Below are 15,674 nucleotides of genomic sequence, written 5' to 3'. Positions count from 1 at the left end.
GTAATGACATCCAGAAGGTTGTTCAGCTGTCTAGTCTAATTAGCATATTATACTTTTATTATTATACATTGTGATGAGTGATCCTATTGATGATTGCAGGGAGACCCTAATTAGTCCAGGAGGAGGATCAGGAGAGAAACGTACCAAAAATGACATAAGGTTGAGTTTCAGAGATGAGTGAGTTAGGCAGGCAGCATAGAAATACACGTTTCTGCCGGGGAAGGGGTTAAAAATGGAAGTAATGGTAAATTGTTAAAAAATAGTTCAGTTGTGGCCTTCTAAAATCACTGCACTAATTAAACTCTCACCAAGAGTATAAATGAAGGCCACATTATCACCCACATGGGCTCTTATACATTTTTTTAGAAATTGGCAGTCTGGTAGATGAAAAACAATGTACAATTCTTATGTACATTTTTTTAGTATTTGAGCACCTTAATTTATTGGTCATTTGTATTCTTTTTGAACTGTTTACATGTCCTTTGTCTATCTTTCTATTGGAATTGTAGTATTATTATTGTATTTCCTAGCTTGCAAAAAGTTTTTGTATGTGTGTCTTATGGACTGCTTCACAACCAAACATTTAGGGTTTAAGAATAGTCCTAGTCGTGGCCGGTGTGGCCCAGTTGGATGAGCATCGACCCATGCCCCGAAAGGTCACCAGTTCAATTCCCTGTCAGGGGACATGCTTGATCCCCAATAGAGGGCATGCAGGAGGCAGCAGATCCATGTTTCTCTCTCACATCAATGTTACTCTCTCTCCCCCTTTTCCTTCCTCTCTCTCTAAAAAATCAATAAAAACATATTTTAAAAAATTAGTTCTAGCTCTTTTGTTCCTTCTTTTAAGTAAAATCAATTCAACCTCTTATGCCCAGGATGTAGGAAGTCCAGTTTCACCTTCTTTTGACTTCCTACATCCCCAGCATTGTATGGGAGCCCAAGAAAAAGACGCTCCTGCACCTCCACAGGAGATCTGCCCGACCAGTGGTCCACCACTACAGTCTTTTCCAGAATTATGTCCTCCAATTGATTGACCCATTTCTCATTATGAAAGGACCTTCTTTATCCTGAGTAATATTCTTTTCTCTGCAATGTACTTTGCCTGATATTAAAATAGCCACTATCACATTTTATTAGTGTTAGCCTATGTGACTTTTTCCATTCCTTTCCTTATGACCTATTTAAAGCCTTACATTGAAAGTGTTTTTCCTGTAGCCAGCATATAATTGGCTCTTGCTTAAAAAAAAAAAAAAATCCACCGTTATGACCTTAGCCCAGTTGAAAGCCAATTGTTAAGCATTTAGGTATTTTGTGAGCTGGTTGACAAACCATTGATAGATTGAAATCAACCATGGTGGGAGCATTTGTTATAGAAATAGGCAAATAATACAGATCACATCTGCCCAACCCGTACCAGAGAAGACTTGTCAACCTGCCCCTGCATCCATATTTCTTGGGTGGATTTGGCACGCTCTTTCCTAAAATCCCTGACGATCATATCAATTTCCACTGTTATTCAAACTCTTTTTCCCTTCAAATGCAAGTCTCAAAGACAGAGAAAGAGAGACTGTAAGATAGTCGGGAGAGACCTTATGCTTTGTAACCCTAGGACCTAGCACAGTGTCTGGGACACAGAAAGTGAGAGGTATTTACTGAATATTGTAGTCACGCTTCCATCAGAACAAATCCCACTAGGACTAGACAGCTGCTTACTGGTAAACCCAGCCAGGCAATGAACTAGGGCCTACTTGTCAGATCCAGCCCAACACTGTTCTCTCCTAAGCCCTGAATCCCTATGAGTGGGTTTCTTTGAATATATCCTCATCAAGAGACTTGCTAAAATAACTGCCTTGGTTTTCTGACACACAACCCAAACCTTGAAGGATCTTCTCCTCTATTCATTCCTGTCATGTTTCTACTCTAGCTTCCTACCCTCTGCTTCTTATTTAACTTCTTTACCCTTCCTGTTTTGGCTTTTCCTTTGTGCTTCTTTCCTAGTTTACTTCTAAACTACTTCCCTGATGAACCTCGAATAAGCAGCATCAGAACCACACACTGTACTTTGAAGGTCACCTCTGCAGTGTTCAGTTTCTGCAGCCCTGCTAGGGATGGGCATAATTACAGTGCGCTCCTATCTCTATTACACCAGCATCAGGAAGGCGCCTTTCAATACGTGGTTGATTTCTTTTTGGTATGTATGTTGTCATGCCATCTGAGCGGATGGCTTTTCCAGCAGTCCTTCAAGTCCAAGTGAAAGGTCGAACCCAATGGGAGGCAGTCACTATTTCAGTAGGCCCAAAGGTGTGTCCGTCGTCTTTCACTTTAATTATGCCCAGATTGAAGGCTTCAGGCTTAAGAGGGACTTGCTCAAGCTAGATGTTAATTCCTTCCGCTTTCTTTTTCAGATTACCCTGCATCACCAAATGTACCAGCACGCCCATCCCCACATCACTCAAATGTCCGGAGTGCAGACGAGAATGGAGATATAATCTTGATGAAGCGCCGTATATTTGGCCACAGGGTTATCACTGTCAACTTTGCCCTCAGTGATTTATATTTCTTTTCTGAAATGGAGAGGTAAGTTTCCCATCTCGCCTTCCCCCTTGTGGCTTTTCATGCTTAGTGCCTCCTGGCAAAGACTGGCACAGTGATTTCTGTGAAAACCTCACTGAATGCTGTCACTGTATCAATTTCCACCATTTTTTCCTTTTTCATCCTGAAAGCTCTTTAATATTCTGGAGTTCCAAATATTGAAATGCACTTACTTATACCTGGGATGTGGAACCCTTTTGTTCTATTATTTAGTAATATGATAGAAATCCTCTTATGTATTGGACTAATAGTTATTTTTTTTTAATTTATTGATTTGAGAGAGAGAAAAAAATATTGATTTATTGTTCCACTTAGTTAAACATTCATTGGATGACTCTTGTATATGCCCTGATCAGAGATCGAACCTACAACCTTGGAGTATTGGGACAACGCTCTAACCAACTGAGCTACCCGGTCAGGGCTGGACCAGAAGTTCTTTAGTTAAAGCAAGGAACTATAATAATGAAGGTGGTGTGTATATGACAATTAACAGATATTTTTAAGTTAAAACATATAAATGTGCATTCACTCAGCTGCCAAACTTTTGATGTAAAGCCAAAGCCATTCCACTAATTGGGGGCTCACATATTTTTCTTGTATATACTATGCCTATAATGCTATCTACTAATTCTAAAAATTGTTCTCTTGTCAAAGTGCAGCAAGAGCCCTAACCGGTTTGGCTCAGTGGATGGAGCATCGGCCTGCGGACTGAGGGGTCCCAGGTTCCATTCTGGTCAGGGGCATGTGCCTGGGTTGTGGGCGCATCCCCAGTGGGGGGTGTGCAGGAGGCAGCTGATTGATGTTTATCTCTCATCGACGTATCTGACTCTCTACCCCTCTCCCTTCCTCTCTGTAAAAAACTCAATAAAATATACTAAAATAAATAAATAAAGTGGAGCAAGAACTTAAAGGTTACTGCAAAGCAACTTAAGCCTTCCGGATTTTTATACTTACCTTTTACATGTTCGTAATCGCCTTGCTATACCTAACTCCATAGCAATTTTTTAAAAAGCAACTCGACCTTTATTGGAATATTCCAAAGCATTCCAATCTGTTTTCACAGAAACAACGAATACCTTTATTTTCACGTTTGTATTTTGTTAGTTTTCATAAATGATGAATTATAGTAACAAGTACAATAGGCAAGAATATTTGGGAAGAAGCACGAAGAACTTCCAGTAAATGCCTGTCTTGGCTAGCGGGGAAAGTGTGAGCTTGTACAAGGAAGGTACCAGCAGCGTATGGAGTCAACTTGCCGCTGTGTTTTTCGGAAGCGCGGAGCATCAATTAGAGTTAAGAGCTTTTCCACTGCACTTCGGGGAGGGACCAGGCCCAGTTCCACAAACACCTATAGATTGCTTGATTATTCTTGGCTCTGGATTTGGCATTGGAGATCCACAAAGTACAAATAAGACATGCTCTCCGTCCTCCACGATCCCACAGAGAGAGGGATGGCCAGAAGGACACCAAGTTAGGACGTGTGATGCTATGGTAGAGTCAGGAAGTGCATTTAGACAGCTGAGCCCGCGGGTGTGGTTTCATGGCAGACAAGTCACCTAAGCTGAAGTTTGAAGAATGAGGAGGGGGTTAGTGAGAATTTTTTTTTAAAAAATCTGTATAAGGGAGAGGTGAGTGGGGAACAGAAAGGAATACCAGTCCGGGTGAACAGCCTCCCGTCTGCCTCTCCAATTCCCGCTCTGCTTTCTCACTTGTTGGCTACACAGCAACCAGAGAGCTTGTGAACAGTGTCAACCAGATTAGAGCACCCTCCTGCCCCAAATGACCCAGCGGCTTCCTATTTCCACGGGAATCAAGTCCAAACCTCCTCCCATGGCCTAAATGGCTTTATGCAAGCAGGATATACCCCCTTGCATCTCAGAGCTCAGCTCCTGCCCTTCACCAACCACTTGCCCCAGGCTCCAGCTCAGAGGCTCCGCCCCCACCTCTGCCCTTCCCCGCCCACCAAGCTGGCTTCACATGACTGTCTTTTTCTCATTGTTCCGTCTCAGTGCATGCTCCCTTCCCAATTAAATCATGCCCTTTTTCTGTCTTCATAACTTCTGGATATTTCATTAATCACCTATTCACTTGTCCGTCTTCTTCCTTCATTGACTATGAGCTCCTGGAAAGCCGGCCTTTGTTTATTTTATTCCCTGATAAGTCCCTGCTGAGTCCCTGCTCCTGGAACTGTGTCTGGCACAGCAGAAACCCTGAATTAAAATATTCCTTGTCTGAATACATGAATGGAATGGATATGGGAAAACCTGGTGTTCTACTATTAGGAAGACTTTAAATTGTTACAATTTTAAATGGCCTGGGAGAAGTCAGCTGTGTGCTTACATCAACATAAGGTGTAACTGACAAATATGTGAGGGTCACTGAAAGCGTATGTTGCTAGGAGACAGAAAGTAGAGTGGTGGCTGCCAGGGGCTGGGGGAGGTGGCGAATGGGACAGTGTTTAATGGGCAAGGAGTTTTAGTTTGGGAAGATGAGAAAGCTCTGGAGGTGATGGTGGTGAGGATCACACAACCATGTTGGACGTACTTCATGCCACTGCAAAAACAGTTAAACTGGTACATTTTATGTTATGTATATCTTACAATAGTAAAAAAAAAAAAATTAATAAAAGGAATATGTTGCTTCAGAGACTGGTGGTAATTGTGAGAGGGTCAGCACAGGAGGGGAAAGAAAGAGCAAGATAGCACTTAGCCCTCGAAGCAGGCAGAGGGCCTGATGGGTAAGGACGGGAGGATGGGGTTAATAAAGGAGTTAGTGATGAAGACATGCACTTGAGGAAGGACTTAGCATGTCATCTGACATGTGGAAGGCACTCAATTCCTGTTTGCCGATAGATGGATTGTGACTGAATGAATGAAGTCACAACCTGGCCAGGATTTGGCCCCCTCTCTTTTAGACCAAAAATAGGTGTGGGCTGGCTGCCCTCAGTCGCCACCGCTTCCCTCTTGGCTGATTTCCTACTTCCTGCCTCTCTTTAGGTTTAACGATTTGGTGAGCTCCGCTCATGTGCTTCAAGTCAGCTGGGCCTATAACGAGAATGACGTGATCCTCATGAAGTCCAAGATCAACATCATCCTAAAGCTCTACCTGCAGTCCGAGGTCCCTCCGAGGCTGAGGGTAAGGGGGACCCCCGCTCCTCTCTGGCCTTGTCCCAAGGAGCATTTTCCCACAAAAACCCTGAAAGCTGAGTCCTGGGTCGGCCGGATATCCTTGACCTAGCAGCCCCCAGAAAAGCTTCTGCCCTCTGGGGAGGGGGCATCTTCAAGGTTGTGGGGCCCAAGAGAGGTTTTCTGCCAGTGACGGGCTCCCACTCTGCGGGTAGGTGAACATCACTGAGACCCAGAGGGATGCCATCATCTCTGCCATTGCCGAGGGCCGCCTGGATCGGAACATCTTTCACGGGGCCATCGTGTCTCTCTTCCCCGTCATTATGTACTTCTGGAAAAGGTAGAACTGTCACCCCTCCCCTCCCCAGGTCAGGGAAACACTTGACTTGCTAGAGCAGCGGTTCTCAACCTGTGGGTCGCGACCCCTTTGGGGGTCGAACGACCCTTTCACAGGGGTTGCCTAAGACCATCCGAAAACACATATATAATTACATATTGTTTTTGTGATGCATCACTATGCTTTAATGATGTTCAATTTGTAACAATGAAATTGGGGGTCACCACAACCTGAGGAACTGTATTAAAGGGCCGTGGCGTTAGGAAGGTTGAGAACCACTGTGCTAGAAAGTCTCCTGTCTTCCCATAGCTCTCTGCTCCAGTTGTGTGTCCCCTCCTGCTCACTACGCTTTGTCCCTCACACGCTCACGCTGAGCACTGAGTTAGAGGATGGGACGCCCAGTGAGACTGGGGACCGGGACGCCTGGCTCCCGACACTCCCTGGGTGGAATGGGGAGTGGAAAGGAATAGCAGGCTCTTAGGGTGTGTTCGGCGTGGGCTCCTCACCTCAGGGTGACACGGACCACAGCTACTTGGGAGCAGCCTGTCAAGGCTGACACACTGTCCCCATGCGCAGGGAGCCTCCTGGGGGCAGGGAGCCAGGAGAGTTTGCCTCTGCTATGCCCACATCCCATAATTACCAGTAGGGGCTCAGTTGCTAGATATTTCCATTTTCTAGAGAAGCTAGAAATTCAAGTTCTTAGGTCCTATCTCCCAGGTTAAAGTAGGAAAGGTGGCTACCAACTCAAACCTAAAACCTGGGGAAGAAGCTGGGAAGGCCAGAAATGAAACTGGAAGAAAGACAAAATCCACGGAACAAATGTGACCAGGGCCCCCTGGTTCCTAACCTGTCCCCTAAATTCTACCAGCTGGTTACTCACCTGGCCTGTGGTTCACCATGGCCCCAGCCCACACCTCCACATCGTGAATGGCAACACCCTGGGTGATAGAGACTACAGGACAACTGGCTGAAGTGGCCCCAGACCAGGCTAGTTTGGGATGTTTAGATTATTATTGTGATTCCAGCTCTTAGGGGTTTCCCTTTCCCCTCCCCATCCCCCCTCACACACAAGTTACTTTCTTAAAATAGAAGTTAAGGTGGCTTACCAACCACCAACCTTCCATTTTAAATTCCTAAGATAAATTATGCAATACAAGATTGAAATAAATTTTTTAAAAAATCTAAGGTCAAGATAACCAGTTGAGCCTTCTGAGCACCAGTTGTTATCTAGCACTCACGTCTAGACTGAATTCTCCGCCTGCTAACCAGGACTAAATGCAAATGGGTCCCGAAGCTTCCTGGGGGATCAGCAACCCCTGGGGGTGTTCGCCGCTCTGTCTGGAGTCAGCGCTCCAGCATCCTGTTAACGAAGTACAGGGGTGCCTCAGGGAGGCTCGAGTCCTGATCCTCAGGCAGCTGGTTCTTTACTCGCTTTCCTATATATTTATGAAGATTTTTATATCCTACAACCGTGTCCACATCTGTTATCTCAGGTGAACCTCTCAACAACCCCGTGAGGTGGGTGATGAAAGTATTATTGTCTCTATTTTATAGATGAGGGAACTGAGGTTCAGAGTGGTTCAGGGCCTTGGTAAGTGGGTTAAAAACCAGGAATCTTGGTCTCTCAAGCACCATAAAGAATGCATCCTCGGCCCAGCCACTGGTTGAGCATTGGCCTATGAACCAGAAGGTCATGGTTTGATTCCCAGTCAGGGCACATGCCCAGGTTGCAGGCTCAAACCCCAGTGTGGGGCATGCAGGAAGCAGCCAATCAACCATTCTCTCTCATCGTTGATGTTTCTATCTCTCTCTCTCCCTCTCCCTTCCTCTGAGAAATCAAGAAGAAAATATTTTTTTAAAAGAATGCATCCTTGGCGTATTGGGAGGTCCATGACTGGAGGGAGACCCAGTTTAGCAAGTGGAATGGGAGAAACCCACTGTGATTGGGTGGAATGTGCCTTGGGGAGGAGGAAGGAGGGCAGCAGTCAAGACCACCAGAGCCAAAGCAGGAGAGAAAAGAAAGCCAAGACACCTCCAAGGGCTCCACTCTCCGGACAGGCTGGGGAGAGCCAGGGCTCAGGGCCAAGGAGGGAGAGCTGGGGAGCGTTGTGAGGGCTTCCAGGGAGCGGCCGTTCTCAGGTTGTAGTGCGTGTGCAAGTCTGAGCTCCTGAGAGGAGCCAGGCTTTCCTCCAGGGCAGGACTGTGGGAATGAGGAGAGGGGGTCCAGGTCCTCAGTAAGGGACAGGATGCCAACTAGGGGTCGTTCATCGGGACCTGGGGGAGGCCAGCCAGATGCTCTGGCTGCACCAGGTGGAGTTAGATGGGATCTGAGAGTCTGATGTTCAGGGGAACACACCAGGGTGGGGTACACCAGGGTGGGGAACAGCAGGTCCTTTCTAGACTCCATTCACTGGAGGTCCCAGAAGGAAGTCCCAGCATCCTGCCTGTCCTGGCCCCTCGCTGAGCCAGGTAGCACACTGAGGCAGGAGCAGGGTGTTTGCTGGTGGGATGGGCATCTCATTACTGGGCCCACGGAGAAGCATTCAAGTCTGTTATCTGTGGCGATCGGTGCTGGCAGGAAGGTCCCCCACCCACCCCATGGGCGGCTCCCCGGCATTACCTCCCAGGGTGCCTCTGGGCACACGGTTCACAGCCTCCGTGGTGGGGACATGGAGCTCCATAAACGGTTATAGTGTTAAGTGAGAAAATGGAGATCTGGATATAGAGTATGATTTTATTGTGGTGACTCTCTCTCTCTCTATATATATATATGCATATAGATCTTTATGCATATGTATGATTTTTATGAAAACATGGGGAATAGCTTAAAAGGAGTGTTAATAAGAGTATCTCTGGGTGAAAACGGTTATAGTGTTAAGTGAGAAAATGGAGATGTGGATGTAGAGTATGATTTTATATGCATTTAGATCTTTATGCACATGTATGATTTTTATGAAAACATGGGGAACAACTTAGAAATAGAGTGTTAATAAGAGTATCTCTGGGTGCTGTGATTTTGAGAGATTTACATATTATTAATATATTGTTAATCATATTATTCATATAGTATTTATGTTATGTTATTCATATATTTATAGGTAACTGTGTTTGAAGACACACATACACCTGTTTTCTTTTCACAGAGCAGTTTAGCTCAGTCCCTTTCCCAATACATGCGCTGAGATCAGTACTTGAGCGAAGGGGCATTTTAGAGAGAGGGAGGAGGGTGCACAGGGCAGTACCTGGCAAGGGCAGGCAGGGCTGGGTGGAAAGTTCTGGGAACCAAAGTTCTGTGCACCTGGGGACAGTACCAGCTGCAGAACAACATGTGGGGATAGGACAGGAGTTTTAAAAACAGCAGCCGGCCCTCCCAGGATGGAGCTGGGCACGCTGTTTCAGCTCCTACCTGCTGATGCTCGTGTTCCTTTCCCCAGATGCTCACTCCTGCCCCGACCCTAGAGCCCACACACAAACGTGCCACCCCTTTCTTTGGGGCCCTGGAGACTTAAATCCATCTCTGGGGAACAACTCTGGCTACAGAGCCCTGGTCCTGCCCCGTGGACCCCTGGAGAGGTGCCCTCACCTCAGGAGGAAACAAATTATCTTTGTCCCTGGCTGCAGCCACCCTGTGGTCCAGGAGGCCGGCGCCCCCTCCTGGTCTCTGCCCTGTGGAATGCCACATCCGCAGACACCAATTGGCTATCTTTTCAGTGTATGGGCGACAATGTTCCTGCAGGTGCAAGGGCTTATGTAGGATGAGCATGAGGGTAGGGAGAGAGGAGGCGACAGCAAAAGGAAAAGGAGAGGGAGGTGGGCAGGCAGGGTGGGCCAGTGATGCTCACTCCGAGGGCATAGGAGATGCGCTCCACGGAAGTAAATCCCTACATCTTTTCTGATGTCAGAAGTCAGAAGGGGGTCGGCAGGACGCCCTGCATTAAGGGGTCAGGCCACTTGGGTTCTAGGCCCGGAAAGTCATCCTGTAGGAGCTGAGGCATCTTGAGACTCTCGCTTTCCCTCTTGAGGCCTCGGACCCCTGATCTAAGATACAGACATTTGGATTTAGAAAATGTTCTATCGCTAGCATCCTGTAATCCCAGGAGTGTTAAACAGGAGCTTTCTTGCTTACTTGGAATGCTTTCTTTTGTTGGGTATTGCTATGAAGGCTTTCAATGCTCCCCCTCTTGCCTCCCCAGGAGAACATGCCATCTTAAGATTCTCCTTGCTCAGAGGTATCGAGTGGTTGCGGCCTCAGCAGCGAGATGCAATAGCAAGTTCAGTCCAGAATTGTGAGTTGGAGTTGGAACCCCATGGATATCAAAAGCCCACTACTCAATGAGAGGGTGACCTTAAGGCCAGCTTGGCCCATCTCCTTATTGGCCAGGAGGAGACTGAGGCCCCCAAATTATGAAATGACTTGCTCAGGATCACACAGCTTGTGAGTGGTGAGGATGGAGTGAGAAGCGGGTCTCCTAACTATCCTGCCAGGGCCCCATGCCAGCTCTCATTAGAATAATCATATCTTTTATAGCCCTTTAAAGGCAGTAGCTGAAGCTTCCCGATATTTCTGCTGGCTCCTCTGCCCATTTCCAGGCATGCTGTGTCATCTTCATTAAGAAACAGTGATGATGATGTCCCACTTGCTACTTTCCCCTCCCTCTCAGAGCACCTGCTGCTTCAATGGCACTTTAGCCCATACCTCCTGCTTCCTGGAGGCTTCTGCTACTGATCTCCTTATCCCTGTAATGGGCACTCCGGTCCTAGACTCCCATCTTGGGTCCATGTCATATCCTTTCCCTTTCCCATCTCCAGCCGTTCGGAGTCAATCCCAGGAAAACTGCCTTGGTTCTCACATGGTCTTTCCCAACAAACCTTTCCTTTCTGCCCATCGGCAGCTTCTCTTTCCATGTTGGAGGTTCTGCTTCTCTGAAATGTCCCCTCATTGCTTAGTGGGGAGGTGATTATGGAACACTGCCCAGGAGCCATAGGGCCCAAACTGCCCTAAAAGTTTGGTGTTTCTAGAGCTTATCTGGCCTCAGCTCCTTGTTTTACTTCCCCGGGTCAGTGAGGTTGAGCTCATGATCTGTGCACCCAGATGAAATGTCTCCTAGGACAAAAAAAAACCCAAAAACTGTAGCATCCAACCCAGGTCTCCTGACTGTCCCTGGAGCGTTGCTGCTTCATCACTTTCCCAACTCCTTCTCTGGTCCTGGGATGCCTCCCTGGCTGGCTGGCCTCCAGGGAGGGCCTCTGCCCTGAGTTCTGATGCAGTTTTTCTCTGCATTTGTCTTTAGCTTCATCGACAAGCAACCTGACCCAGACAGGACATACCGTCTCCTCCATGCAGCTGTTTCCTGTCTTAGGGTAGGCACCAGCTGGAAGTCCTCTTCTTTGGTGCTGGGCTTCTCTGTCCAAGTGCACCATGGGAGACGGGGGAGAAACTTCCCAGAGACCTAGCTCCACCTCCTGACACCCCTTGGCATATAGAACCAAGAAGTTGAGCTTGCCGCTTCCAGAGAGGCCTGGGGTGTCCTCACCCACCTCCATTAGGACAGGCCCTCGAGGAAGTTGAAGCCTTGATCCAGCTTCCAGTAGAACACCATTGCTGGAGGAAGAGCAACCCAAGTGGCCTTTTATTAGCTCCCCCAATAGACCAGTGCTCCGGGAGAAGGACCTAAGATGGGAAAGAAAGAGGAGCTGTTCTGCTTGGCAGGAGATTGGCGATAGGAGCAGAAAGGATTTGAGCCTGTCACAATCTGATTCATCCTCGCTTCTGTAAGAGCATCAACGTGGGGCTGATGCTAAATTAAGGCTCTGGGGGAGTCCCCAGGGGGTCATAGAAACCAGTGCCAAAGAGCTGCTTGAAAGTCAAGGTTACAGACAGCAGGCTCTCTGAATGGCGGGCGGGCCTTGCCTCCTCACCAGCCATTCTACCTTCTCAGACCTGCTGCAAGGCCAGTGGGGCTTGGAGCTCCCCAGGTATCATGGGCCAGCGCTGGTGCCTGGAAGACAAGCCAGGCACTTGGGAGCTCTTTGCTCAGAAAGGCATTGCCTGTCTTCAGAGGTTACAAGCCCTTGGGGAGGATGGTGAGAGTAAGAATGGGAGGGGCCCTCTCCTGAAGGCAAAGGGTTTGGGTTTAAGCTGTTGCCATCGCAGAGAGTGCCAACACCTCATCTCCATTGCGCTAACCAGCCATTCTTCTCTCTTCCTTCAGAAAAAAACCATCTGGCATCAAAAAGGAGAAGAAGTAATCTAGCCGGGCCCCCCAACAGAGACGCATCATCTCTCAGAAGCTTCCTGGCACTGACAGAACCTTTTCTGGTCAGAAAAGAAATGCCCTGGCACCCTCTGCCCTGGAAAGATCCGTGGGGTGACGTCAGTGGGTAAGATGTGGGCAGAGAGCGTGAGCAGAAGCACCTCTGCCCCCTCTGATCCTGGGGGGCCTGGCAGAGACGGTCTTTCCCCCATGGACGTATGACGGAACACCCTACTCTTGGGGTCAGGAGACCCGGGTTTTCATCTCGCTTTGCAGCCACGTGGCCTGGAGAATCCCTGACTCCAGGTCGTTTAAGAATCCTGAGACAAGTGTGTGGAGATGGCATGAAGCACACCAGGAAGCAAGGTGCTGTTTTATTAGACAGATGGGGGTCTTCGAGTGCTAGGATCTCCCATTTGGACAGTGACTCCTGGCCACTGTCTCAGCAAATCCTCAGAACCCTGTGGGTAACTGTGTCAGAAACCACTCATTTTTAAACAGCTGGAGAAACCGGCACACACAGGAGGTAAGTGACTTTCTCCCAACATCACGAGGCAGTAACTGCAGAGTCTGGACTAGAGCACCCACTGCTGCTTCTCACTCCGTGCTCACCATGGATGCAGCTTCCGATGCACAAAAGGGATCGTTCTTCCCCGGGGGTCTGTTCATTTGCCAATTGATAGATAAAGAGACTCTTTAGATAAATGTTGGCCTAATGGCCTAATTATGATCATAGTTTAGAGTGACGAGGCCCATGTTCTGCTGTTTGAAGATAATTAGGAGGAAGACGATAGCATGCTGTGAAGGGCTTACCCCCAGAGGCCAAGGAGAGGTTGGCGTGTTGACTCCCTGGGTTGTAAGACAAGGAAAGACTAGAACGTTTATTGGGGAATCTGTTCGGGCTTCCAGCCGACCTTTCCTGCCAGGCGGATGTCCTTTAGCTCCTAGACTTTTCCCAAGGATGAAAGATGTTGCAATGTTGACACAGGGCTCACAGGGAGAGACTGTAAGAGCGTGTGGGTGAGGCTGTGATGGATGGTGACAGGTCAGGAAGACCAGAGGCGGACAGGACTGGAGGCCTCACGACACTTAGTAGGACCACCATGAATAGAAAGACGTTCTGCTCTTGGAGCCCGCTGATTGCTTCCTTTGGTTTCTTACACCATCTCCCCTCAGCGATCCCAGGTCTAGCATGTTCTAACACCAGATTTAGGCTAGCGTCACAGAACCAGTCACCTCTAAAATGCGGACGGGTAATACACATGAGAAAAGCAACCCGTGAGAGAGAACGGAGTGGTAGAGACTGGCAAACTGGAGAACCTATCTCATAGGGGACAGTGACAGCTCCAGCCAGCCAGCCAGCCAAGCCACAGTTGCCAGAGCTGCTTACTTAGAAAGAAAAAGGAAGGGAGGAAGAGAGCAAGGGAAGAAGAGGCAGAGGGAGGTAGGAAGGGGGGTGAAAGAAGGAAGGAAAAGAAAAGAAAGGAGGAAGGAGGAAAGGATGGAGGGAGAGAATGAAAAGGGGAAAAGAAAGAACGAGAAAGTTTAAAATTTTGTAATATTAAGCAGGTTCAACGAAACTTGCAACCTTTGCTTTAAGCTTTTTCTTTCCCCTTGAAATTATATTTAGGCCCTAAGTCTACCTTAGACGGAAAATATGGGAGGGGAAGAAGAGAACCCCAATAATAGACCCATAGGAGCCACAGGCATCTGCAGAATAGGCCATGGACGGAAGGAAAGAAGCTGGCCTACTCTGGGCCCTGTATTCGTTTTCTGTTGCTGCCACAAACAATTGCCCAAATCTTAGTGCCTTAAAACAACACAAATGGACTATCTTACAGTTCTGCAGGTCAGAAGTCTAACCTGGGAAGCAGGGGATAATGTCAAGGTCATTGGCAGGACTACATTCCTTTTAGGGGGCTCTCGGGGTGGTTCCCTTTCCTTACTCATTCAGGTTATTGGCAGAATTCGGCCTTTACAGTTATAGTGCTGAGGTTTGGTGTCCTTACTGGCCTTTCTTTGCCTGTTTGCAAAAGCCTCAACTCCTTAGTGGCATATATAAGACCATTGACAATGTGGTCCAGTCTAGGTTTCCAGATTCATCTTTTATCTCGCCCACTCATGCATTCCATCCTCCGAATGCCCTGCCCTTTCTTCTCCGCCTGGTGAGAAGAGACAGCACAGCGGTGACACCTCCTAGTGGTCTCCTCTCTCCTCCCACCATCTCCTCATTGTCTCTGCAACGTATTTGTCCCCTCTTTGGAGACACCTGTGTGTGCATGTGCATCACCTACTAGACCAGTGGTTCTCAACCTTCTGGCCCTTTAAATACAGTTCCTCATGTTGTGACCCAACCATTAAATGATTTTCGTTGCTACTTCATAACTGTAATGTTGCTACTGTTATGAATCGTCATGTAAATATCTGATATGCAGGATGGTCTTAGGCGACCCCTGTAAAGGGTCGTTTGACCTCCAAGGGGGTCGCGACCCACAGGTTGAGAACCGCTGTACTAGACTATAGACTTAGTAGGGCTGAGACCACATCCTATTTTTCTTTTCTTTTCTTTTTTATTGCTTAAAGTATTACAAAGGGTATTACATATGTGTCCTTCCCCCTCCCCCCCCCGCCCTTGACAGTCCCCTAGCTTCCCCTAACCCCCATTATCTTATGTCCATTGGTTATGCTTATATGCATGCATACAAGTCCTTTGCCTATTTTTCTTTGTACCTCCAACACCGACCACAGTGACATGCAGATGAGAGTCGCCCCATGAATACACACTGACAGCATGAGCAAGTGAACTGTGCTAGATGCCAGGGGTGTAGTGGAGAAAACAGAATTTGCAATGTGTATCTGCACTGACCTTACCATCAGTTATGCTGGCTTCACAGTCATTAGACAGTGTAGTTTGCCAGACAATCAAATCAGCAATCAAAGACAGCTGTGACTAGCCCAAGAAAGAAGAAGTACCAAATTGTCCTTATGCAATTTGTTTTTGTTCCAGTCATTCTGGATGCTTGAAGAACTTTCTGGTTTCTCGGGAAGCTCACACGACCCATTCAGACCAAAGAGTGACAGAAAGAGGTAGAGGAAAACAAAACCAGAGAGACTGAGCGAGACCTGCCTTCCACCTTCAGGAGCCTTTTCAGTTTCGTGTGTCAGGGAGTGACATGAGATCGCCCCTCTTTCTACAGAAGTATGAAAAGACGCCTGCCCCTCATTTTGAGTGCCTCCAACTGATCCAAGTGTCACCCCAGAGGCGGGGGCAGCTTGTGTGCAGCTCGGGGTGCTCGTCCCCATCCCCACACCTCAACCGGGGCTGCAGATCATTAATTAGAATAAAGCATGTCCACATTCACAGTC

The 15,674-nt window shown here is 47.7% G+C and overlaps 1 protein-coding gene across 1 annotated transcript in view; it reads left to right on the top strand.

The window, feature by feature from the left end:
* RGSL1 (regulator of G-protein signaling like 1) overlaps positions 1–15,674 on the top strand; it is a 38,294-nt gene extending 22,620 nt beyond the window's left edge. Inside the window, exons 16-23 of the mRNA XM_015569890.1 lie at positions 2,406–2,577; positions 5,589–5,727; positions 5,933–6,057; positions 6,923–6,996; positions 10,248–10,340; positions 11,346–11,415; positions 12,267–12,435; positions 15,316–15,674. Coding sequence (XP_015425376.1) covers positions 2,406–2,577; positions 5,589–5,727; positions 5,933–6,057; positions 6,923–6,996; positions 10,248–10,340; positions 11,346–11,415; positions 12,267–12,303 — 710 coding nt within the window. The 3' untranslated portion in view covers positions 12,304–12,435; positions 15,316–15,674. The remainder of the gene's footprint in view (positions 1–2,405; positions 2,578–5,588; positions 5,728–5,932; positions 6,058–6,922; positions 6,997–10,247; positions 10,341–11,345; positions 11,416–12,266; positions 12,436–15,315) is intronic.

This window comes from Myotis davidii, unplaced genomic scaffold, assembly GCF_000327345.1.
Source record: "Myotis davidii unplaced genomic scaffold, ASM32734v1 scaffold591, whole genome shotgun sequence".
Lineage (NCBI taxonomy): Eukaryota > Metazoa > Chordata > Mammalia > Chiroptera > Vespertilionidae > Myotis > Myotis davidii.
Note: the sequence above shows the minus strand (reverse complement) of the source record. Positions and strands in the feature narration are given on the sequence as shown.